The 27677-nt window shown below is 43.0% G+C and overlaps 1 protein-coding gene across 1 annotated transcript in view; it reads right to left on the minus strand.

Moving 5' to 3' along the window:
• LOC136942504 (plasma membrane calcium-transporting ATPase 1-like) overlaps nucleotides 1–27677 on the minus strand; it is a 103960-nt gene that overhangs the window by 50741 nt on the left and 25542 nt on the right. Inside the window, exon 2 of the mRNA XM_067235422.1 lies at nucleotides 21880–22312. Coding sequence (XP_067091523.1) covers nucleotides 21880–22075 — 196 coding nt within the window. The 5' untranslated portion in view covers nucleotides 22076–22312. The remainder of the gene's footprint in view (nucleotides 1–21879; nucleotides 22313–27677) is intronic.

Here is a 27677-nt window from a genome sequence, read left to right on the forward strand (position 1 = left end):
ATAAATGTAACGCGATTCACAAATGTATTTTGTGATTCACAAATGTATTTTGTGATTCACAAATGTAACGCGATTCACAAATAAATGACCCCATTACATTTGTTTGCAACCTGACAAACGAGTTACAAATCGGAGAACGAGTTACAAATCCCTGCATTTGTGTGTGTGTATTTTTGGAACTTTGCTGACCCGCTTAGATTCACAAATGCATTTTTTCTAAAAGATATTCTCTGCAGCCTATCAGATGTCTCTTCCAATTTTAGCCAATCACAGCTAGCTTGCTAAATGTTAGCCTAGGAAACACTTAAAATTACTAAACATGGATCCTGCCATTCTCAAGAATATTCAATCACGTATGATAATCGGTTTAATAAGATTAACGAGCAATATTTCACCTACATGCTACCAGACGACAATGCTCGTGATCTGAAGGAGACATTTGGCCGTTATTATGGCAGGTTGTTGAAGTCCACATAGACACGTTAATGTGATTGGCTAAAATTTGAAGAGACGGTCTGATAGGCTGCAGAGAATATCTTTTTGAAAAAAATGCATTTGTGAATCTAAGCGCGTCAGGAAAGTAAAAAAAAATCAACACACACAAATGCAGGGATTTGTAACTCGTGTTCTCCGATTTGTAACTCGTGTTCGTCAGGTTGCAAACAAATGTAATGGGGTCATTTATTTGTGAGTCGCGTTACATTTGTGAATCACGACATACATTTGTGAATCGCGTTACATTTATTTGTGAATAATGAAATACATTTGTGAATCGTGTTATGTTTGTTTGAATTATGAAACTAATCTAACTCCATACTATTTTAATATGTGGAAGAGGACCGTGGAGGCGCGCAGCGTTGCGTACCAATGTACCAAAAGATTTCGCTCGCACGCTCTGCGCGCTTGCATTAAGTGTGGAATTCCTTTCTAGCAAATCAAACCCAGAATACGTTGTTGGTTTGGGCTAAGCCCCGAATGTTTACAATGTATGGCTCCGCGCCAGATTAACACTCAGATCGATAAGCAGTCTCAAAAATGGTAGCAATATAAAAAATAATACGATCCCTTTCCGTAATCATGATACCCCCCAAGAAATGTTCGATGCACCCCTAGTCAAAGCAGGCTGCATCCGTGCCAGCTAACATCACAAACCTCACCAAAGAGAAGCAGTTCCAGCCATCACATTAGGGGTGAGTTAATTAAATGTTTGACCAAATATACAGTTAGGTCCATAAGTATTTGGACATTGACACAATTTTCTGCATTTTGGCTCTGTATACCACCACAATGGATTTGAAATGAAACAATCAAGATGTGCTTTAAGTGCAGACCAAAAATAATTGGACAAACTAACATAATCATAAATCTAATTGTCACTTGTAATACTTGGTTGCAAATCCTTTGCAGTCAATGACAGCCAAGTCTGGAACCCATAGACATCACCAGACGCAGGGTTTCGTCCCTGGTGATGCTCTGCCAGGCCTCTACTGCAACTGTCTTCACTTCCTGCTTGTTCTTGGGGCATTTTCCCTTCAGTTTTGTCTTTAGCAAGTGAAATGCATGCTCAATTGGATTTAGGTCAGGTGGCCATTGCAGAACATTCCAATTCTTTGCCTTAAAAAACTCTTTGGTTGCTTTCGCAGTATGCTTCGGGTCATTGTCCATCTGCACTGTGAAGCGCCATCCTATGAGTTCTGAAGCATTTGGCTGAATCTGAGCAGATAATATTGCCCGAAACACTTCGGAATTCATCCTACTGCTTTTGTCAGCAGTCACATCATCGATAAATACAAGGGAACCAGTTCCATTGGCAGCCATACATGCCCATGCCATAACACTACCTCCACCATGCTTCACTGATGAGGTGGTATGCTTTGGATCATGAGCAGTTCCTTCCCTTCTCCATACTCTTCTCTTCCCATCATTCTGGTACAAGTTGATCTTGGTCCCATCTGTCCATAGGATGTTGTTCCAGAACTGTACAGGCTCTCTTAGATGTTTTTTGGCAAACTCTAATCTGGTCTTCCTGTTTTTGAGACTCACCAATGGTTTACATCTTGTGGTGAACCCTCTGTATTTACTCTGGTGAAGTCTTCTCTTAATTGTTGACTTTGACACAGATACGCCTACCTCCTGGAGAGTGTTCTTGATCTGGCCAACTGTTGTGAAGGGGTTTTTCTTCACCAGGGAAAGAATTCTTCTGTCATCCACCACAGTTGTTTTCCGTGGTCTTCCGGGTCTTTTGGTGTTGCTGAGCTCACCAGTGCGTTCTTTCTTTTTAAGAATGTACCAAACAGTTGATTTGGCCACACCTAATGTTTTTGCTATCTCTCTGATAGGTTTGTTTTGATTTTTCAGCATAACGATGGCTTGCTTCACTGATGGTGACAGCTCTTTGGACTTCATATTGAGAGTTGACAGCAACAGATTCCAAACACAAATACCATACTTGAAATGAACTCTAGACCTTTTAACTGCTCCTTGTTAATGAAATAACGAACTCCCTTTATGAGAGAATAACATACACCTGGCCATGGAACAGCTGAGCAGCCAATTGTCCAATTACTTTTGGTCCCTTAAAAAGGGGGGGGGGGGGACATATAAAATGTATTGTAATTCCTACACTGTTCACCTGATTTGGATGTAAATACCCTGAAATTAAAGCTGAAAGTCTGCACTTAAAGCACATCTTGATTGTTTCATTTCAAATCCATTGTGGTGGTATACAGAGCCAAAATGATGAGAATTGTGTCAATGTCCAAATACTTATGGACCTAACAGAACTTCTCATCATCCTGGCTAAACCCTCCATCTCCCACGATCTCTCAATCACCCTGGGATCTGCGACGGTGACCCCTTCATCCTCTGCCAGGAACCTTGGGGTTACCATGGACGACGAGCTCTCCCTCACGGCCCACATTGCTGCGGTCTTCCGGTCGTGTAGATTCACCCTCTACAACATCTACAAGATCAGGAGATACTTGTCTGAGCACTCCACCCAGCTGCTAGTCCAAGCACTTGTCCTCTCCAAGTTGGACTATTGCAACTCGCTGGTCTCCCAGCATGTGCAACCCGCCCTCTTCAGAGGATTCAGAACGCAGCGGCCCGCCTGGTCTACAATCTACCCAGACGCTCCCATGTTACCCCGCTCCTCATCTCTCTCCACTGGCTACCTATCATGGCCCGTATCAGATTCAAGACCCTGGTATTGACCTTCCGAGCAGTGAACGGGACTGCACCCGTCTACATCAAGTCTCTCCTGCAGCCTTACACCCCCACCCGTCACCTACGGTCTTCTTCAGACAACAGCCTGGTGGTCCCACCGCTCAAGACCGCCCGGTCCCAACACAAGCTCTTCTCCTGTCTGGCCCCCCAGTGGTGGAATCAACTCCCCACCTCCATCAGAGATACTGACTGTCTCTCCACCTTCAAGAAAAGGCTCAAGACGCACTTGTTCCGGGAGTACAACGGTACTTAGGAATGGTTCGCTTGACCCAATGTTAGTTTCCTCAAGGATCACAATGACTCTTGCTTAGAGACTTGTTGCTCTTGTGGTTAGTGGTAACTGTTTTAAATTTTTGTTCTCGCTGTGATATATTGTTTTTATTACTGTTGCTTGCTTTTTTCCACAGGTACACTTGCACTTATAGCGGTTCATGTTGTTTAATTGTAACTTGTTTAACTACATGCTCTTATGGTTCTTCCCTTTGGCACTTACTTTGGTTGTTCACAATGTGTGCTTCATGTTTTGGCTACTCGCAATGTATTTTTGGCTATCTTGTTGTTATGATCAGTGACCTATGCACTTTGTAAAGCTCTCTCTTGGAAGTCGCTTTGGACAAAAGCGTCTGCTAAATGAATAAATGTAATGTAAATGTAACTGTAGCAGGCACATTTTTAAGTTGATAATTCTGTACGGCCCCCGAATGATTTTATAAATATTCAAATGGCCCTTGGCAGAAAAAAGGTTCTCCACCCCTGATTTAGTCCATAACATAAGTCATTACATGCACAATGGCTGAGCCAGTTGTCATAATTGTAGGCCTAGTTCACCATACGCTGTTTGTACATTTGCAATGTGCTGGCAGTTTTGACATATGTAAACACGTTCATTTATGTAACAAAATTCACTGATATCCACTTTATATTGTCGTTCTGTTCACTAGCCAGCCCGTTTAAAAGACTATTGTTTGTAAAATCAAATTCACTTCTAAATAACAAAAAAGAAATTTACTATTTTCCTTACTATGCTTAGTTTCATTTAATTGAAAATGCCTTTGTTAATCACATTAATTCAGTTGCGGTAGGCTACTTAGGCAGTTTTGACATCAGTAAACGCATTCATTTATGTAACAAAATTCACAGATTTATACTGGAAGTAAATCAAATTTATATTGGCGTTCTGTTCACTAGCCAGCTCCTTTGAAAGCAGTTGATTATCGGTTGTAAAAGCGAATTCTCTTCTAAGAAGAATTTACCTATTTTCCTTACTACTCTTAGTTTAATTAGGGTTATTGAATGCCTTTGTTAATTGCATTAGTTCAATTGCGGCAGCCTACTGCACTTCGTTGGATTATAAAAAGGACACCTGCAAAATATTAACTTTTCAGAGTGCCAAGTTCTCAAGATATCAGACCTGACTCGCTGCAGACCATAGGACCAATCAGAGTGAAGGGGCTGTTACGCAAAGAGAGCAAGCTGAACTGGCGGCTAATTATTTTTTCATTATTGGGTGTGCTTTGCCTTCGGCAAGGGCACAACCTTTGTTCTCTCACATATATATTTATTTATTATTGTTTATTTTTGCCCCCCTAAGGATCAGTCAATATTTGGACTACATACACAACGGCGGTGTCAAAAGGTTCGTTTTGGTAGCGATTGCGTTGGTTGTATTTTTATTTACGTTCCGTTGCATGGTTTAAGTAGAAATTGTGTTTTTGTGGTGAAAAGTGAAGCTAACGGTGGCTAATTTGCTAGCCACAGTCCCTGACGTTACTAACGTCACGAAAACACGCGTGACTACCTGTAGCAGAACATTCGTTTCGCATCTGTTAACTTTGGGGATAGCTAGGCTAACTATAGCTTTACTGCAAGGCAGCTTCAGGAACGCCACAAGCAAAGAGGCCAGGGTGATAACTATTTACTCATTTTACTTTGTGATGTGAAACACAATTATGAAATGTAATGTACAATATTAGCTGATATTATTAAGGAAGTAGGCCCACATCTACTTTTGGAAACGGTAGTCTACTATTTCACTGAAGCATTAGCATCATGACATTAGCCTCTGTTGCCCGGGCAACACATACTACAGTGATCTATGATGCATCTGTTTTCAATCTTTAAAATAAACATTCCTCACAAATACATTTTCGTTGTAGGATTTATTATGACATTACATTACAAGTAAACAATTTGTGGGTGAAATTATCATTACCTGTGGTTTCAAACCAGTGTTGCTCACTGCAACGCTGTAGCTTACACGAGACACACTACAAAAACATCTAGCTACAGTACACAGCTGTTTAGGAAGTCAAACGGCGACAGAAAATGTTCGGCACTCCCCTTACTTAAATCAAAAGTCTATCTAACTGCTAACCTTAACTTCATTGCCACAGCCTAAACTTTGTCAATCTGTTCATGAAAATAATTAATTTAATCCTAAACCGTACAGCGGAACGTTAAATCCAATTCAACCAACGCAATCGCTACCAAGACGAACACAGCAGTAGTCTACTGTACTCTAGTAGTACAATTTACCGGGGCAGCTTCTCCACACAGGGATATATAGCATTTTGCGTTGTTACTGACAATGATCGCTACCAGTGAGCTTTTTGTGAAAGCGATTTTCCACTAAATAAATGTCAAGCTTATTTACGTTTTTGGGGGCATATTTTCAGTTAGCAGATGGTACTGTTTGAATCGCGATTCCATCTTATACTGCTGGAAACGTCGTAGAATAAACTTCAAAGGGGGTTCTTTATTCATGAATGAATGCAATATGAGTAGGCTAAATGCCTTAAAATATCACGAGAAGGGAAAAACTTAAAAGGACGTTTACGTCATAGAGATTAGGTCAATTTTTACACCGGTCTGCCAAATGTATTCGTTTTGATTCAACGATGAGGCTGCCTCTTGCAGGGGAAATGAGAAGATCTATTTCATTCTACACTTCACTCGTATTTTCAGTTGTAAATGAGCAGCAAAAAAAAAAAATGCTTTTAAATCTATGTAATCTTTATAAATAATAAGTATGCATTTTGATATAAAATATACAGAAATATCAGTTTTAAAAATGTCATTCAAAAACGGACCCCTGTGCAACCGACGCAAGCAAGCACACCCTACAATTTCCCCAGAAATTGTACCCTCTCTATTTTGATGTTGAAATGCTTATCCAAACAACGTCAATTGCATTGCACTCAGTTGGGTTATATAGAGCAGTGGTTCTCAACCCTGGTCCTCAAGTACCGCCTGTCCTGCATGTTTTAGATGTTTCCCTGCTCCACACCTGATTCAAATGAATGGTCGTTATCTAGTTATGCAGAAGCCTGCTAACGACCATTCATTTGAATCAGGTGTGTTGGAGCAGGGAAACATCTACACTCATAAGTATTCGAAAAAAGTATTCGAATACTAACTCACTTTAGGATATCCGGATATTCGATTAACCACGCCCATCCCTAATATGTTATCAACCTGGCCTTTGCCTGTGGTGTTTCTGCAGCTGTCTTGCAGTTTTAATTATCCCAGAAGTTAACTAGGTACTAGACTGATGGTGTAATATAGGTAATCGCGTGCAGGTTTGTGATGTTCTGACATTAGTGACGTTTGTGACTGTTAGTGATCTAGTTTGCTACCGTTAGCTTCACTTTTCACCACAAAAACATAATTCATGCCTAAACCGAATGAAGACGAACATATTGCCAGAGTTTAGTAGGGTGGGAAAATAATAAATATACAGTCATGGTCAAAAGTATTGGCAGTGACATAAAAAAAAAAATTCACACTCAGATATAATAATGCTAAATGAAATGGTACCACACGTTCATTTGGCCCTGTGGATGTGTGGAGCATGCAGTCTGCTTGTTATTTGATGGACCTTGTGACCAGTGAGGCAGTCAGAAACAACAGAAGAAGCAGCGGTCCATTTTCCAAAACAAAGGACAATCAGTGTTTGTCCTCTGGCCAGCAGCCCAGGCAGGGAGCAGACTGGTTCATCAGTAAACACCACGCAGGGTGGGCCATCCCAGCCAAACACCAAACACACCGCAGGACTGGGAAGCGGTGTCACACAGAAAATAATGTTCCCTGCATTATGGCAGTGATTGCTGTGTGTGTGTGTGTGTGTGGGTGTGCACTAGGGTTGGGTACCAAAACCCGGTTCCACTATGGAACCAGTTCCTATGCAACCGTTAGGAATCGGATCGGATTAGACCGCACATTTCGGTTCCTCATTTTGGTTCCACTTCATGTGTCGACTGAAATATTTTCCCTCTGTCGCTCCGAAACGGACATAAAATATCACACTTTCTCTGTAGTCTACCGTTAGCTACCTACCGTAAATGAAGGCTACTTTCAAAATGCCATATTTTCCCTCTGGGATCACCAAAACGGACGTAAAAGCATATTAACCATTCACTGCACGTGATCGCTAGTAAACATATTACACTTGCTCTGCTAGTCTATCGTTACCTAGCTTTTAGTGCATTTAAAATGCCTAAAGCAAAGTGGTCGAAAGTGTGGCTGTATTTCACAGCCAAGGATTCCGACATCGCAAAATGCAACAAATGATTCAATTACAACAACAACTAGAGAGGGTACAATTTCTGGGGAAATTGTAGGGTGTGCTTGCTTGCGTCGGTTGCACAGGGGTCCGTTTTTGAATGAAATTTTTACAACTGATTTCTGTATATTTTATATGAAAATGCATACTTATTATTTATAAAGATTAAATAGATTTAAAGGAATCTTTTTTTGCTGCTCATTTACAACTGAAAATACGAGTGAAGTGTAGAATGAAATAGATGTCTTCTCATTTCCCCTGCAAGAGGCAGCCTCATCGTTGAATCAAAACGAATAAATTTGGCAGACCGGTGTAAAAATGGACCTAATCTCTATGACTTAAACGTCATTTTAAGTTTTTCCCTTCTCGTGATGTTTTCAGGCATGTAGCCTACTCATTGCATTCATTCATTAATAAAGAACCCCTTTGAAGATTATTCTACGACGTTACCCGGCAGTAGAAGATGGAATCGCGATTCAGACAGTCCCATCTGCTAACTGAAAATATGCCCCCCAAAACGTAAATAAGCTTGACATTTATTTAGTGGAAAATCGCTCATTCATAAAAAGCTCACTGGTAGCGATCATTGTCAGTAACAACGCAAAATGCGATATAGCCCTGTGTGGAGAAGCTGCCCCGGTAAATTGTACTACTACGGTACAGTACTAGTAGACTACTGCTGTGTTCGTCTTGGTAGCGATTGCGTTGGTTGAATTGGATTTAACGTTCCGTTGTACGGTTTAGGCTGAAATTAATTATTTTCATGAACAGATTGGCAACGTTTAGGCTGTGGCAATGAAGTTCAGGTTAGTAGTTAGATAGACTTTTGATTAAGTAAGGGGAGTGCCGAACATGTTCTGTCGCCGTTTGACTTCCTACAGCTGTGTAGATGTTTTTGTAGTGTCTCGCGTAGGCTACAGCATTGCAGTGAGCAACACTGGTTTGAAACCACAGGTAATGATAATTTCACCCACAAATCGTTTACTTGTAATGTAATGTCATAATAAATCCTACAACGAAAATGTATTTGTGAGGAATGTTTATTTTAAAGATTGAAAACAGATGCATCATAGACCACTGTAGTATGTGTTGCCCGGGCAACAGAGGCTAATGTCATGATGCTAATGCTTCAGTGAAATAGTAGACTACCGTTTCCAAAAGTAGATGTGGGCCTACTTCCTTAATAATATCAGCTAATATTGTACATTACATTTCATAATTGGGTGTGTTCAAGCCTTCGGCGAGAGCACAACCTTTGTTCTCTCACATATATATTATTATTCTTTTTATTATTCTTTTTGCCCCCCTAAAACTCAGTCAATATTTGGCCTACATAGACAACGTAGGTGTCAAAAGTTTCGTCTTGGTAGCGATTGAGTTGCTTCTATTGGAATTTACGTTCCGTTGCATGGTTTAGGCTGAAGTTAAGTTTTTGTGGCGAAAAGTGAAGCTAACGGTGGCTAATTTGCTAGCCACAGTCACTGACGTTACTAACGTCACTAACGTCACAAAAACACGCGTGACTACATTTACATTTAGTCATTTAGCAGACGCTCTTATCCAGAGCGACTTACAGTAAGTACAGGGACATTCCCCTGAGGCAAGTAGGGTGAAGTGCCTTGCCCAAGGACACAACGTCAGTTGGCATGACCGGGAATCGAACTGGCAACCTTCGGATTACTAGCCCGATTCCCTCACCGCTCAGCCACCTGACTCCCTTGACTGACGATTTGTTGGTGAAATTACCATTACCTGTGGTTTCAAACCAGTGTAGCTCACTGCAACGCTGTAGCTTACACGAGACACACTACAAAAACATCTAGCTACAGTACACAGCTGTTTAGGAAGTCAAACGGCGACAGAAAATGTTCGGCACTCCCCTTACTTAAATCAAAAGTCTATCTAACTACTAACCTGAACTTCATTGCCACACCCTAAACGTTGTCAATCTGTTCATGAAAATAATTAATTTCAGCCTAAACGTACAACGGAACGTTAAATCCAATTCAACCAACGCTATCGCTACCAAGACAAACACAGCAGTAGTCTACTACTGTACCGTAGTAGTACAATTTACCGGGGCAGCTTCTCCACACAGGGCTATATCGCATTTTGCGTTGTTACTGACAATGATCGCTACCAGTGAGCTTTTTATGAATGAGCGATTTTCCACTAAACAAATGTCAAGCTTATTTACGTTTTGGGGGGCATATTTTCAGTTAGCAGATGGTACTGTTTGAATCATAAGTATGCATTTTTATATAAAATATACAGAAATATCAGTTGTAAAAATGTCATTAAAAAACTGACCCCTGTGCAACCGACGCAAGCAAGCACACCCTACAATTTCCCCAGAAATTGTACCCTCTCTAGTTGTGTTTCACATCACAAAGTAAAATGAGTAAATAGTTATCACCCTGGCCTCTTTGCTTGTGGCGTTCCTGCAGCTGCCTTGCAGTAAAGCTATAGTTAGCCTAGCTATCCCCCAAGTTAACAGATGTGAAACGAATGTTCTGCTACAGGTAGTCACGCGTGTTTTCGTGACGTTAGTGACGTAGTGACGTTAGTAACGTCACTGACTGTGGCTAGCAAATTAGCCACCGTTAGCTTCACCTTTCACCACAAAAACGCAATTTCTACTTAAACCATGCAACGGAACGTAAATAAAAATACAACCAACGCAATCGCTACCAAGACGAACCTTTTGACACCGCCGTTGTGTATGTAGTCCAAATATTGACTGATCCTTAGGGGGGCGAAAAGAAATAATAATAATAAATAAATAAATATATATGTGAGAGAACAAAGGTTGTGCTCTCGCCGAAGGCTTGAGCACACCCAATTACGTGCAAAGGGGGAAGCACAACGAATTAATTGACACATGCGGCGACACACGGAATACTTCTTAACTTCTTCATTATCGGTTTTGATCGGCGTTCTCAAAACGGCCGATCAAACATGGCCGATCAGATGACATAAAATCTGCGAGAACTACTATCAGAGACGTTTCAATAAAACATTAAATAGGCATTTCAGGCCGCCAATGGTAAGAAATGATTCTTTAACCTTTTAGATGCGTGAGTTCTAAATATTTCCGACACTTCCACCAGAGTTTATTTTCCAAAACGGAAGCTAGTTAGCTTCCGTTACCTAGCAACCTAGCATAATACTCGTAGCAATGCTACTACCTGCTAGTGTTACAGACTACAGACCGGTATCACTGTTACCCTTCCTTTCAAAAACAATTGAACGTGCTGTATCTAACCAACTGTCTAACTTTCTCTCTCAGAACAACCTGCTTGACCCCAACCAATCGGGCTTCAAGACCACTCCACAGAGACTGCCCTCCTTTCAGTCACCACTGCCCTCCAGTCTGCCAGAGCGGCTTCCAGGTCATCCGTTATCATTCTGCTGGACCTTTCTGCAGCGTTTGATACGGTTAACCACCAGATCCTGCTCGCCAGACTTTCTGAGATGGGCATCACTGGCACTGCACTCCAGTGGATCTCATCCTACCTGTCGGGAAGATCCTACCAGGTTTCCTGGGGAGGCAAACTGTCGGGCCCTCGCCAGCTCTCCACTGGTGTCCCACAGGGCTCCGTCCTTGGACCCCTCCTCTTCTCTCTGTACACCACCTCACTTGGACCAATCATCACCTCCCATGGCTTCTCCTACCACTGCTACGCTGACGACACGCAGCTGTACCTGTCGTTCCCCCCGACCGATCCGGGGATCTCAGCTAGGATTGAGGCCTGCCTCACAGACATCTCCGCCTGGATGACCGAGCACCACCTCCAGCTGAACCTCGCCAAAACAGAACTTCTCATCATCCCGGCTAAACCCTCCATCTCCCACGATCTCTCAATCACCCTGGGATCTGCGACGGTGACCCCTTCATCCTCTGCCAGGAACCTTGGGGTTACCATGGACGACGAGCTCTCCCTCACGGCCCACATTGCTGCGGTCTCCCGGTCGTGTAGATTCACCCTCTACAACATCCGGAAGATCAGGAGATACCTGTCTGAGCACTCCACCCAGCTGCTAGTCCAAGCACTCGTCCTCTCCAAGTTGGACTATTGCAACTCTCTGCTCGCTGGTCTCCCAGCATGTGCAACCCGCCCTCTTCAGAGGATTCAGAACGCGGCGGCCCGCCTGGTCTACAATCTACCCAGACGCTCCCATGTTACCCCGCTCCTCATCTCTCTCCACTGGCTACCTATCATGGCCCGTATCAGATTCAAGACCCTGGTATTGACCTTCCGAGCAGTGAACGGGACTGCACCCGTCTACATCAAGTCTCTCCTGCAGCCTTACACCCCCACCCGCCACCTACGGTCTTCTTCAGACAACCGCCTGGTGGTCCCACCGCTCAAGACCGCCCGGTCCCAACACAAGCTCTTCTCCTGTCTGGCCCCCCAGTGGTGGAATCAACTCCCCACCTCCATCAGAGACACTGACTGTCTCTCCACCTTCAAGAAAAGGCTCAAGACGCACTTGTTCCGGGAGTACAACGGTACTTAGGAACGGTTCGCTTGACCCGATGTTAGTTTCCTCAAGGATCACAATGACTCTTGCTTAGAGACTTGTTGCTCTTGTGGTTAGTGGTAACTGATTTAAATTTTTGGTTCTCGCTGTGATATATTGTTTTATTACTGTTGCTTGCTTTTTTCCACAGGTACACTTGCACTTATAGCTGTTCATGTTGTTTGGTTGTGACTTGTTTAACTACATGCTCTTATGGTTCTTCCCTTTGGCACTTACTTTGGTTGTTCACAATGTGTGCTTCATGTTTTGGCTACTCGCGATGTTTTTTGGCTATCTTGTTGTTATGATCAGTGACCTATGCACTTTGTAAAGCTCTCTCTTGGAAGTCGCTTTGGATAAAAGCGTCTGCTAAATTAATAAATGTAAATGTAAATGTTACTTGTTAGCCTCTAATTGTACATTTTGAAGCCATACTATAGGGTTTGTCATAGTTTTTGCCTATCGGAAAATAGTCGGTTGGAATTTTCTGAATCGCACATGTGCGACGTTACTCTGTTAGACTCGCATTCGAACGAAAACAGTCACGGACAGCCACTGCTTTTTGGAAGGCCAATAAAGACCTCTTTCCTGCTCTCACACAAGCAGCACAAGTCTTCCAGAGTAGAGAGTGGAGTGGGACTGAATCAGAATCAGATTTATTCGCCATGAAAGTTTGCACAGACAAGGAATTTGCTTTGGCAGGAAGGTGCATACAATAAACATATACCTAAAATTTAAATATGTGGACTAACTATACTAAGGGTACATAAACTAGCAGTACTAAGTGGGATTAGAATAGAATTAAATATACAATAAAATAAAATATAAGTTGCCGTAAATTACAATATAAAAATACAAATATTACAAAAAATACAAATGTACAAGATACCATGTTGTAATGCAGTGCAAAAAGCAGTGTGTTTTGTGTGGTCCCTTGGCCTTGTTGAAGAGGCCAACAGCGGAAGGGAAGAAACTGTTTTTGTGGCGTGAGGTATTGGTCCTGATGGACCGCAGCCTTCTGCCGGAGGGGAGTGACTGAAACAGGGAGTGTCCAGGGTGGGAGGAGTCGGCCACAATCTTCCTCGCTCGCCTCAGGGTCCTCGAGGTGTGCAGGTCCTCGAGGGTAGGCAGATTGCAGCCAATCACCTTCTCAGCAGTACGGATGATACGCTGCAGTCTGCTCTTGTCCTTGGCAGTGGCAGCAGCGTACCAGACGGTGATGGAGGAGGTGAGGATGGACTCAATGATGGCTGAGTAGAAGTGCACCATCATTGTTTTGGCAGGTTGAACTTCTTCAGCTGCCGAAGGAAGTACATCCTCTGTTGTGCTTTCTTGATGAGGGAGCTGATGTTCAGTTCCCACTTGAGGTCCTGGGAGAGGATAGTGCCCAGGAAGTGGAAGGACTCCACAGTGTTGACTGGGGAGTCACACAGGGTGATGGGGTTGAGAGGGGCTGTGTTCCTCCTGAAGTCCACAACCATCTCCACTGTCTTAAGAGCATTGAGCTCTAAGTTGTTCTGGCTGCACCAGGTCACCAGGTTGGCCGCTTCCCACCTATAATCAGACTCGTCTCCACCAGAGATGAGCCCAATAAGGGTGGTGTCGTCCGCAAACTTCAGGAGTTTGACGGACGGATGACTGGAGGTGCAACTGTTGGTGTACAGGGAGAAGAGCAGAGGAGAAAGGACGCAGCCCTGAGGTGATCCGGTGCTGATGGACCGGGAGTCAGAGACTTGTGTTCCCAGCTTAACGCACTGCTTCCTGTCAGACAGGAAGTCTGCTTAATCAGAAGTAAGGTTTGAATACTCTAGTATGCCCCCTCTCCGAGTGAGTGTGTGCTTGAAGTGAGTGAAGTGAGAGAGTGAGTAAAGGATGTGAGAATGAGTGAGTGAGACACTATACAGATAGATATACATGTTTTGTTTTTTTGTTTAATTGCTGACTTCCTGTGCACCTTTTATCTTTATTCTGTCTTATCTCCTCCTAAATGCAGACACATTGACTTGAAACTGACAGACTTGAAACATATTGGATATTTGGCTATAGCCTGTTTATGTTGCAGTTAAGTTTGTATTATTTTTCCACAGGAAAGCTACTGTACAAGCTCCAAGTTCTCTTGAGAGCCTCTAGAGAGTGGAATGTTGCACATGTGATTCTATTGTTGTGATTTTTATTAAAAGATTTATATTTTTATTATTATTTTAATATTTATTATTATTTACACATTTTATAGTAAGCGAGAGAGCTTCTACACTGGAATGTTGCACGTTCCCTGCAATAGAACGGATGGTTGTCAATTCATGATACTCTCTCGTCTCGTAATTTAAATACTTAAAATACAATACCAATGTTGTTAAGAATAATTAATTTCATAAATAATGCTACACAATAAATAGAATGCTTCAATCGACACCGTGATCGGTGATCGGTATTATCGGATCGGCAGATACTGATTTCAGTGATCGGCACCAAAAAACCTGATCGGAGCATCTCTACTTCTTAAAGCAGAGGGATGCACCGTGTCCGACAGCTTGCTCACATCAGTCCCTGGTCCCAGGACAGCCTCCCCAATTTGTCTGCCCTTTCAAACTCATACCTGTGTGTACAGGCCTCTTCGACACCATCTGAGAGAGTTTTCTCTTGTGCAGGATATGCCATAAGTCAGGAGAGGTGTCGTATCTTGCCAGAGAAGGCAAATATGGTAGGGTGACCAGACGTCCTCTTTTACCCGGACATGTCGTCTTTTCGAGACCTAAAAAATGCGTCCGGCAGGGATTCCAAAATTGTCCGGGATTTTGCCTCGTCGGATATTTGTGTTTCTCTGGGTCTTTCAGAAACTATTACGCCCTTACACATTTTGGAAAGGGTATCTCCCTTACCAAGGGCGTAGGTTTGCATAGGGTCCATAGGGACTAGTCACAACCAAAGTTTGGGAAAGACACAATTATCCACACCAATATTTTATTAATTTTCAAAGAAAATATTTAGCACAATATATTTGCAAAACTCATTCGTATTATTATCTATACTATGTTTGTCGCCCAGAAAAGTGAAAAATACATTTCCAAGTTAACCAATGCGCCCTCGAGCCTGCGAGACAAGATGTCATTTAATTGGTTGAAGTGGAAGATGTCAGAAACACTTCGTGAATCGTGACTTGCAGAAAGAGAGCTGGCAGTAACCTGACACGGTAAGCTACTAAATAAGCCAGGAAATAAAAGCCTCATATTAGTATTTTGTTTGGTCTCAGCATTGATATTTTTGACCCTTTTGTGCTTTGTAGATAGGAAAATGTCATCCATCAGAGATATCAGAAGTTTTTTCCCCACCCAGAGAGTAAGTAGCTATCAAGAGAAGGTTGTTAGTTAGCGCAAACCCTTAAGCCTTACATCGCCACCCATTCTACAATGGAAACATGTTTTGAAAGTTGTTAGTGTAGTAGAGCATGTAACTTTTGCTTGTATTAAATCTATCCCCTAGCATCTGCAATCTTTCGACCAGTGTGTTAGCAGCAGCTGGTCTTGCTGAAGCCAGAAGGATAAAGCTAACCTACCCACATAATGGGACCGTGCTAGTTTAGCCTAGTACCAGCAGGCTAGCAACTCAAAAGTGATATTAACTGGTAATAAGTAGGCCTATATGATCCCTTGGATAGTAATATGGCTATCCCTGTAATCTCGACCAATGTCAGCAGTCAATTAAGCATGGTTAGTGTCTGTATTAAATTGATGAATTACTGTGCAGGAAAAACAGCACCCTGAAGCTACAGATGTAGAGCAGGTTGGTGATGAATCAGCATCAGGGGGGTCAAGTTGAATTGTCCGTTTTGGTAAAGATTGTAGGTAGTAAAAAGGTGCTATAAATTGGGATGCCCAAATGTATGCATCATATAATTAATTAATACATTATTTCATTGCTCAGAAGTCCAGTACAGATTATGTAGGCCTAGTACAGCTCCATAAAACCTGAACCAATTACCTACATATAAAAAAAGTTATTTCTGAACAAACAAATGTATTGCATGTACTTCTCATTAGGTCATTTTGTTAATTAAGGCATTATTGGGTGTGCTTGCCTTCAGCAAGGGCACAACCTTTGTTCTCTCACAGATTTTTATTATTATTGTTTATTTTCGTACCCCTAAGGATCCCTCAATATTTGGACTACATACACAACGGCGATGTCAAAAGTTTCGTCTTGGTAGCGATTGAGTTGCTTGTATTTTTATTTACGTTTCATTGCACGGTTTAAGTAGAAATTATGTTTTTGTGGTGAAAAGTGAAGCTAACGGTGGCTAACTTGCTAGCCACAGTCAATGACGCTACGTACGTCACTAACTCGCGTGACTACCTCTAGCAGAACATTAGTTTAGCAGCTTGTTAACTTCTGGGAGATAGCTAGGCTAACTGCTTTACTGCAAGGCAGTTGCAGAAACGCCACAAGCAAAGAGGTCAGGGTGATAACTATTTACTAATTGGGTGTGCTTTGCCTTCGGCAAGGGCACAACCTTTGTTCTCTCACATATATATTATTATTTTTATTTCTTTTTGCCCCCCTAAACCTCAGTCAATATTTGGCCTACATAGACAACCTAGGTGTCAAAGGTTTCGTCTTGGTAGCGATTGAGTTGCTTCTATTGTGATTTACGTTCCGTTGCATGGTTTAGGCTCAAGTTAAGTTTTTGTGGCGAAAAGTGAAGCTAACGGTGGCTAATTTGCTAGCCACAGTCCCTGACGTTACTAACGTCACTAACGTCACGAAAACACGCGTGACTACCTTTGGCAGAACATTCGTTTCGCATCTGTTAACTTGGGGGATAGCTAGGCTAACTATAGCTTTACTGCAAGGCAGCTGCAGAAACGCCACAAGCAAAGAGGCCAGGGTGATAACTATTTACTCATTTTACTTTGTGATGTGAAACACAATTGTGAAATGTAATGTACAATGTTAGCTGATATTATTAAGGAAGTAGGCCCACATCTACTTTCGGAAACGGTAGTCTACTATTTCACTGAAGCATTAGCATGACATTAGCCTCTGTTGCCCGGGCAACACATAGCTACTACAGTGGTCTATGATGCATCTGTTTTCAATCGTTAAAATAAACATTCCTCAAAAATACATTTTCGTTGTAGCATTTATTATGACATTACATTACAAGTAAACGATTTGTTGGTGAAATTATCATTACCTGTGGTTTCAAACCAGTGTTGCTCACTGCAACGCTGTAGCTTACGCGAGACACACTACAAAAACATCTACAGTACACAGCTGTTTAGGAAGTCAAACGGCGACAGAACATGTTCGGCACTCCCCTTACTTAAATCAAAAGTCTTTCAATAGGTGAAACTATCTGACTACTAACCTGAACTTCATTGCCACAGCCTAAACTTTGTCAATCTGTTCATGAAAATAATTAATTTCAGCCTAAACCGTACAACGGAACGTTCAATCCAATTCAACCAACGCAATCGCTACCAAGACGAACACAGCAGTAGTCTACTGTACTGTAGTAGAATTTACCGGGGCAGCTTCTCCACACAGGGCTATATCGCATTTGGCGTTGTTACTGACAATGATCGCTACCAGTGAGCTTTTTAATGAATGAGCAATTTTCCACTAAATAAATGTCAAGCTTATTTACGTTTTTGAGGGCATTTTTTCAGTTAGCAGATGGTAATGTTTGAATCGTGATTCCGTCTTCTACAAGTAAACGATGAAAATGCATTTCTGGAAATGCATTTGAATTTGAATTGTGGTCACGATTTTGCAGCCACGTTCTTAAAATGAAAATGCATTTCTGGAAAATTTCAAATTTTACATTTCAAATTGAATTTTGGTATCTATTTGCTGGGGCATGTTTTGAAAATTAAATCTCAAATGTCTATTTCTTTTTCATTTTAATTAAGTGAAAGATTGAGCACTCTTGAAGAAGAAAATGAAAATGCAAATAGGATGATTGATTACTAATTTCATTTATGAGTCAAATAATGCAGCCACATTCTTAAAATGCAAATGCATTTCTGGAAATGCATTTGCATTTGAATTTTGGTAACGATTTGCTTCCATATATTTTCAGTTAGCAGATGGTACTGTTTGAATCGCGATTCCATCTTCTACTGCCGTGTAACGTCGTAGAATAATCTTCAAAGGAGGTTCTTTATTAATGAATGAATGCAATGAGTAGGCTAAATGCCTGAAAATATCACGAGAAGGGAAAAACTTAAAAGGACGTTTAAGTCATAGAGATTAGGTCCATTTTTACACCGGTCTGCCAAATCTATTTTGAGTTGTAAATGAGCATCCAAAAAAATATGCTTTTAAATCTATGTAATCTTTATAAATAATAAGTATGCATTTTTATATAAAATATACATAAATATCAGTTGTAAAAATGGCATTAAAAAACGGACCCCTTTGCAACCAACGCAAGCAAGCACACCCTACAATTTCCCCAGAAATTGTACCCTCTCTAGTATTAAAATGCATTCAGGAAACTCAGAAATCCAGTGCAGATATAGTGCCGGCTGAGGAAACAGCAGCTGGACCATCAGTGCTTCAGGTGAGGTCTTACTCATGGCATTTCGTTAAGAATTTCCATGCATTAGCAATGAAATTGAAGGACGTTGGGAGAATCTGACCTTATGTCAGCACTTTTTGATTGTGAATTATGTGATGTTGAATAAAAAAACAAGGCTGTTCCATAGAACCGGGCAGGGTGCCGGGCAGGGTCCCTACCAAAGCTGACACCAAACCTACGCCCTTGTCCCTTACGTTCCACCTTCTAGCGCGAGCTCTGACTGTAAAGGTCGTGGGGGTGCTGACACGACCAGCACCCCGTCCCCCCCGTCGACTTGACCAAGTGTCCACTTTTTCACAAACTCAAAACTGGTAATTTTTATGCAAAAGAACTGTTAAAGTTTGAAGCTGGTTTAGTTAGCATACCAACTCAACATTTATTTTGTTGTTACTTGTTAATAGTGTAACTTTTTTCCCCCTTACGTTCCACCTTGCACAACAAGGTGGTACGTAAGGGAGATACCCTTTTTCAGGTCTCGAAAAGAGGACATGTCTGGGTAAAAGAGGACGTCTGGTCACCCTATGTTAAATTATTCTAGTTGTGTGTTAGGTGACTTAGGTTTACTTATTATAGCCTATATTTAAGTAGGCTACTTTAAAACGTTAATATATTGTTACATTTAAATAATTTTCCATTAAAATAAATATATAAATTTATTTAATCGGTTTAGGAATCTGAATAGTTTTAAAAGTACCGTTTCGGCATCGGAATCGTATAAATCCAAACGATACCCAACCCTAGTGTGCACTGTCTGTAATTCAAGTGAATGTTGATTTTGCATGGTTTACGTGACAATATAAATAAGGTGTACTATAATTGTCTTCTCTCTCCATTGTGGCAGTGTACCGAACAGACTCCCAGGACAGAGGGTACAAGATCAGGTTTCATTATGCGTAGTCAGACAAGCAAGGGTCATATACAGATTATCAGAGCAAGGGTAGAGATCCGAAAGGGCAGTCAGGTCACAAGCGCAGGTCTGGCTGGGGGTCTGACTGGTTGACAAAGGCAAGCTCAGGTTCCAAGGGACAGGCGAAACAAGGTCGGTATTACAAAGTCTCAAGGTCAGAATTGCTCGGAATTGTCAGCACGAGATTAACAAGAGATTTACAAGACTTCCACAGGAGTGAGGGGAGTGACTGGCCTAAGTACACTTGAGTACCGGAGCAGGGGAGTGGACTGATTACTTTAACAGTGTGCAGGTGCGTGAGAGGGAGTGCCCTCGCAGTAGTGACTGTGTTCTGTGGCTGGGAGGCCTGATTGGGAGCAATCCCAAGAAGGCAGCAGATTGTCGAATGAATGCAACACGCGCTGGCGTCTACACTTGACAGATATTGAAAACACTGAGAACTCCCTGCGGATGTGATAGGTCCTCTGCCAAGTAAGGATCTAAGTGTGAATGTGGCCGTGAGGTAGTGAAAGAGACAGCGCTAGAGAGAAAGAAAGAGGAAGAGAGAAACACAGAGAGGTAGTGAAAGACAAAGAGGAAAAGAGAAATAGTCAACCAAAAAAAACACAGTTCTAAATGACCAAAGGCTTAATGGTGCACACAAACACACCTTCACCAAAAAACCCTACACCACACTTTTCGGTCCACAAATGACCATGACACACAACTAAGTCCGACCACTGAAGCCGGATCTTCTTTGGAGGCATTGAAGCATCATCCTGATTGTCTGTGTCTCTCTCTGTCATACTTCCATGTTCCTCGTCTCCTCCTTCGCCCTCCCACTCATGCTACTGAAAACATAATTATGTTTCCTTCATTAAAATGATTCATTTCTTGAGCGGAGAACGAGTCCACAGCTGTCCCTTGATTACTTAATGGAATAGAGAGCAGTGATCTATGGAGTCATTAGAGGAATGGTGTGGAACTACTTTCAATCTGGGAATGGACCTGCTGCGACTAGCGGCCCACGTGCTTACGCAACAACAGACGGGGGAGAGGGAGGGGGAAATGAAGGGGGGGAGGGGTAGGTAGGGAGAGTAAGGAGAGAGGGAGGACTTGGAGGGCAGGCTGTCAGCCATTTTCTCCTCACCTCCATGAAGACAAGGTGTTGATGAGCGTTCAGACAGCCCATCATTAATCTCCTGAGGGTGATTCCACCTTCATCGTGTATGCATGTGAGTGTGCTGGGTGTGTCAAGTGTCATTAGGTGAGTTTGACTTCATGCGGTACCGGCGCTGCATGAAGTCACTGCACTAGTCGCACCTACTGCTTACAAGTACATGCCTGTGCATGTGACTACAGTGTGTGTGTTTAGTCATTACAGTGCAGGTGTGTGGCTCTGGGCCTAATCTTCTTGTCCCGTTGTACAGTGGCAGTTTCAAATTGAGAGATTTGCAAAGTGTCAATGGACTCTGAGGTTCACTGTATGTCCATTTTACCCACCGAACTGTCGTTATTCAACTATGACAAGGTAAACTCGGTTTTGCAGTGAATGCCCCTTTTACCCCAGGATTGGGATTGATAGGACTGGAACTGTAAAGTGGTGCATTAGCAGTAGCTGCGCAGACCTGCGCTTCCATATTGATAACAAAAATGTGCAGAGTAGACAGCTAGCCAGTAGCTAGTATTAGCCTGCAAAGCTACCATGCATTTTTTTCATTGTAATTATTTTTATTTTTTTTATCATTTAATTAATTTATTCGAGAATTGTTGAATCTTTCCCCTCAACAACTTAACTCAAATACCAATGAGAAAGATCTAAGTTCAACCCACTTAAGTTTGTTAAAACCAACTAACCCTAACCCCGAACAGCTCAAGAGGCTTATAATGTAAGTGATTAACCACAGCCATTCTCAGTGTGAAAACACTGGACAAACACTGCCCCACAGGACAAAATATGCGTTCGTGTGTAAACACTCAGCGCTCACCTTAGCCATCAGATACCCCTGGCCTCAAACTAGTTCATAGATGCCATGGTTGTTAAAGTGAATTGAAGAGGTGTGATAGCGTATGCATGTGTGCGTGTTTCAGATGATAGCTTACCCTCGATGGGCGAGGTCTTGAGCCTGCGACAGAGCCCCTGCACGTCCCCGTAGGAGTCTCCGATCTTGGTGACGGCCTCGGCGCTCCTCAGTTCCATCAGGTCCCGCAGGTCCATCACCGTACAGCCAAAGTCCCCCTCGTGGTTCCCCTCAGCAACCGAGTTCCCCGGAGGGTGATCCGTCGTGTTGTTAGCCATTTTCTGTTTGTTTGCTTGCTTGCTTGCGTCCTAAGTAGCCTGTGTTGGGTGCCCCTGTCTGAAAGCACTGGTATGACTAAGAGTTGGTCCTGTGCTGCTGACACGGGTGGAGAGGAGCTGGGAGTTGTGGTATCTCTGAAGGTGATCAACCCAGGACCAGGAAGTGCATGTTAGTTGCCACAGAAACAGAGCACAGGTAACACTTGATCCATCGACGGCCTTCCCTGTTCCAGGACACTGTGGAGGAAAAGAGACACATGACTGAGTCTGCAGCAGTGACATAGACAGCTACAGAATCAGGTTGAACTACTGAGAGCAGCCAACATTAGCAGGAGCAGCTACACTAATGTGAGGTCGGTGTTGCCTCACTTGAGGCACAATCTCCTCAGTACTTATTTTCTTATTTCCAACTCTCTGTTTACACATTTGTCAAAAGGACTAAACAACCCTTATTAAGGAGCCTGGTCACAAAGTTTATGAGTTTGTCCACATTAGGTGAACGTCATCCATGAGCAGCACAGAAAGGTCTGACGGACATTGTGGAAGAACCAAGCATGGGACACAAACTGTCTCAATGCTACACCTAGGAAGGGCCCAGCTTAGCCTGTTCTAAAGGCCATGCAGAGGAACAAGGGTAACATGATACTCCCTTCATACACAGCTTCCCTTTGTTTTCATAAGATTAAAGTCTATCCAAGTGTAAGACTAAAAATGACATTCCTCTCACACATTTTATATTACGTTCCTTTCAGTATGTTGGCAGTGAATGATACCATGGGAATTACCATAGCAACTATGGTTCTATGGCAACCAGGCTTTGTTTAGACACACTATAGAGTCCTAGTCTGTGTGTGTCTGGAATGCAGTTATACTTGTGGTGGCATTGTCTTGGTGGTATTACCAGTTTCATGAAGAGGTTTGTGTTGGAGCTGACTGGAGTCAAAAAGAGGACAATATGCTAATGTGAGATAACGCTCTTGTTTGCTCCCGCTGTGTTTTATGTGTGTGAGTGTCACACTCCTCTGGGGTCTCTATGATAGACCAAACACTGAAGAATGGAGGTCAGCCTTTGATGTGTGCTTAAATGATTAGGGCTTGATGCACTGGAATGTGACTCTCTGGGTTCACACACACCCACAATCCATACTGTATATCAGACAGTAGCCAGGATTGGCTCATCTGTGCATAGGCATGTGGCACAGCAGCGTTTGTGAGGCAGTGGTTTAGCCTCCAGGCAGGGTTATAACCCAGATTGTGCTTCATAATATACGCACTCCTTGCATTCCTCCCAGGGGTCAGACCCTGGCCAGCTCTCCCCCCACAGGACGGGGGGGTGCCCCCTCGTGGATGTGTACTGAGGCATATGTGTCAAATGTGCATTGTCCCAACAGGCTGGGCACTTAAGGACTCAAGCTCCCTGTAAACTCACTCTCAAACACTCGCCTAGATTGATATTCAACCAGCAAAATGTTGTTGCATTTCTATCTCTAATTCTCACCTCCGACAAGTACTCTGTTAGCTGTTCCTGATTGTCAGGTGTTCTGTAACTCTGTCATTTTGGGACCCATGAATGTCACCTCGCGGGGTGAGGGACGAGGTTTCATTCGGGATTCGATCAGGGATTGGGCAGTGCTGAGTGCTCAGAGGAAACAAGAGGAAGTGACCTCATCATTGGAGTTTCCATGGCAGGGCCTGTCGTGTACGCCACAGGCCAAACAGGGGATCGCTAATCGAGTTTATAGAATCCATTAAAGCCCACTGTGTTTGTGTGTGTGTACAGCTGGGGATCACAGATCGGATTCAGTGCCTTTATTACCCTGATGCAATAAATGTGAGTGTATGGTTACATGTGTGTGTGTGTGCGTTTGAATGTGTGTATAAGTGTCAGTGTGTAAATGCCACCAGAGCATGCATCAGTAGTGTTTCCAAACAAAATCTATTGTTGTTGGGAAATGTCACCATCAGCCAAAGGGGACAGATGAGGGTTAGGGTTTCTAAATGGGCCCCCAGATTAGCAGTGTCTGGAAACCCAGTCCCACAGCTTCCATACACACTGAAGTTGAAGTACCAATCTCTCTCTGTCTCTCTCCTCTGTCCCTCTGTCCTCATTATAAATGCCTCCTTAAAGCAGTGGGAAGAGTGTGAGATTGGGATAGGAAGATAGAGAAAAAGGGAGTACAAGAGACAGAGAGGAACAAAGAGAGAGAGGAAGACATTAATTTGACTTCTTTTGAGCGTCACCAACCCGGGCGCTAACCCTAACCATTACAGCCGGTCACCGGCTACCTGCCGTCAGAGGACATCCAGCGGACAGACTGACGGACACACTGTCTCTCAGAGACCAAGACCATGGAACAGACAAGATGGATGAGCAATCAGGTTCCTACACATTTAGCACCAAGCTAATTAGCTCGCTAGCTCATTTACCAGTAACTCATTCATTATTAAGATGAGCCCCCTTACAGAGCAGACAGACGAGAGCTTGGGACACTCCTCATGCAGAATGCAGATCCACTGTGATGTGATGATCAACTATGGAATTATAACACTGGGGAGGAACATAGAGAGGTAGGGTGGAGAGTTACTGAGGTTGGCCAGGAAGAGCGATCCCTTTAAAGCCACTCCCCCAAAACACATGCACACACTGGCTGACTACTGCAATGAGTGCACTGGCAGAGTGCGTTCAGGTAGGAAGACAGGCAAGTAGCCCTTCCAATCATTGCATTGGATCTGAACACAATGATTGTTCTTGTTTATTATAGTCCTGAGATGGCCACAGATATCAGATTAATTTTATTTTACTGTCAGAGCATTTATCGATTGCTATCAGGATAAAAATCTCACAAGAATTTTTTTTTAGCTGTAAAACGGTTGATGTCAACTGGCTGGCCGGTGGCTCCACCCTATTTGGCTGTGGTCTGTACCTTTGTCACGCCCCAACATTTTGATCTCAGACACACTGCTCTGTGTACTTCCACGGGAATTACAAAGAAAGTTTGGAAGTTTTTCAAGGATATTGAAAATGGACCACGGTCAAAAATGCCGTAGACCAGTGGTTCTCAAAGTGGGGGTCGCGACCCCCCGAGATGATTTCCAGAAATCAAGGAACATTTAAAAAAAATTAGAAATAGCATATTTTTGCCAAAATCTTAACAAGTTAAAAATAGTAGTTAAATTAATGCATGCAAATAAAAAAGCCATCAGCCTTTTGATCACTGTAAGTACGGCAAACCATCTGACATCCAACCAGGAGGACGAATTAGTTGAACTGTTAAGCGACCGAACGTTAAAGGCAGCGTTCTCAGCCAAGACACTGGCTGAGTTTTGGATGTCAGTGGAGAGGGAATACCCATGGCCGCGGGAACTATGGGTGCTGAGGGTGCTGCAGCAGCCATTGACAGCACGATAATTTAAAATAATATTACTTGAAAATCCACCACCGCGGCACAGCCCCGCAGTAGCGGACTGGCCATCGGGAGCACCGGGAGAAGAATAACGATGGAAAACCAGGCTAAGAAACGTAAGGGTGGGGCTGAAGAGACAAAACTACATCACCTTCACTAGACAAGGTTTTACCAATTGAAAAACGGCTGTTTATTTTACACAAAGTTCAAAAAATATTTTGCGCTCAAACAAAGGACCAAAACATTTTGCCTTTTTTGTGGTTTTGTTGATGTTTCCTTAATTTTAGAATTGAGAATCATTTGAGAATTAATCAACCCTGGTTATCTGTGGACAAGATGTGGCCAGTATCCTAGTCCATGGTTAAAACTGATGTATAGGCCTACGTAAACTGCTATTTATATAACAAGACACATTTTTGTTTACATTCAGAAAATACTTAAGAAAAAGGACTCTGTTGTCGAACCTAGGTTGAATACTTTTAAGACATTGCATTCACACACAAAAAACTTGATGGGCACACACAATTCCCAAGTCCAAAGGTGAAGGCTATGTCACAATGCATTTGGTTCCATTCATATACCGCTCCCTTCCACACACACACACACACACACACACACACACACACACACACACACACACACACACCCACCTCTGTGTCTAAAGAGGTTACCTTTTAACAGACTACATGTTTGTTTAACACACACAGGAGGGGAGAGGAAGACACTTCTACACCCAATGCTCCTTAATAACTATGACAACCATGTCAGGGTAATGGAGGCAGGGTATGTGAGGGTGTGCATGTTTTTGTGTGTGTTATAAGCCAGGTGGTAAACACTGGCAAGAAGTTACTCTTTCCTAAAGATTTTATGAGGGAGATAGAAAAAGAGGAGGGAGAGAGAGGGAAAGATGGAGGGAGATGGAGAAAGAGGAGAGGAGAGAAAGAGAGAGTGTCCAAAGGGATGAAGAGAGGCTGTAGAATTGTTTACCTGTTTGTTTTAACTCGGCAAAGCAAACAAGTCAATAAAATCTGAAGAACTGAAATGGAAAGAGAGAGAGAGATGTGGCCAGACAGGGAGAGAGAGTGAAATCAAACGAGGGATAAGACAGCCAGACGTGAATTATTGATTGATTCAGGTGTGAACTATATAATATGGTTAATGTACACACTGTAGGAAGACAGATGTGGCATGAAGAAGATAGAGACAGTGGTAGAGGGAGGTGAAGAAAAAAAGATTGATGGTAGAGAAGATTTTATGGGACGAGAGAGGAGGTAAAGAGAGGGATTGGAAGGTAGAGAGGGATTGGGAGGTAGAGAGAGAGGGATTGGGAGGTAGAGAGAGAGGGATTGGGAGGTAGAGAGAGGGATTGGGAGGTAGAGAGAGGGATTGGGAGGTAGAGAGAGGGATTGGGAGGTAGAGAGAGGGATTGGGAGGTAGAGAGAGAGGGATTGGGAGGTAGAGAGAGGGATTGGGAGGTAGAGAGAGAGAGAGGGATTGGGAGGTAGAGAGAGGGATTGGGAGGTAGAGAGAGGGATTAGGTAGCATTATGTCCTAGCACAATGTTCAGCTTTCTGCTGCCTCACCCCTGGTCTCCCTATGTTTTTCTGCTGCCTCACTCCTGGTCTCCCTATGTCTTTCTGCTGCCTCACTCCTGGTCTTCCTATGTCTTTCTGCTGCCTCACTCCTGGTCTTCCTATGTCTTTCTGCTGCCTCACTCCTGGTCTCCCTGTGTCTTTCTGCTGCCTCACTCCTGGTCTCCCTGTGTCTTTCTGCTGCCTCACTCCTGGTCTCCCTATGTCTTTCTGCTGCCTCAATCCTGGTATCCCTATGTCTTTCTGCTGCCTCACTCCTGGTCTCCCTATGTCTTTCTGCTGCCTCACTCCTGGTCTCCCTATGTCTTTCTGCTGCCTCAATCCCAGTCTCCCTATGTCTTTCTGCTGCCTCACTCCTGGTCTCCCTATGTCTTTCCACATATTTAAATTGTAGGTATATGTTTATTGTATGCACCTTCCTGCCAAAGCAAATTCCTTGTCTGTGCAAACTTTCATGGCGAATAAATCCCATTCTGATTCTGCTGCCTCACTCCTGGTCTCCCTATGTCTTTCTGCTGCCTCACACCTGGTCTCCCTATGTATTTCTCCTTCTTTCTCCCACTCTCTCCTTCTTTGCCATTCTCCATCTCTCTCAATATTGTCTTC

The sequence above is a fragment of the Osmerus mordax genome, chromosome 1 (genome assembly GCF_038355195.1).
Source record: "Osmerus mordax isolate fOsmMor3 chromosome 1, fOsmMor3.pri, whole genome shotgun sequence".
NCBI classification, from domain to species: Eukaryota; Metazoa; Chordata; class Actinopteri; order Osmeriformes; family Osmeridae; genus Osmerus; species Osmerus mordax.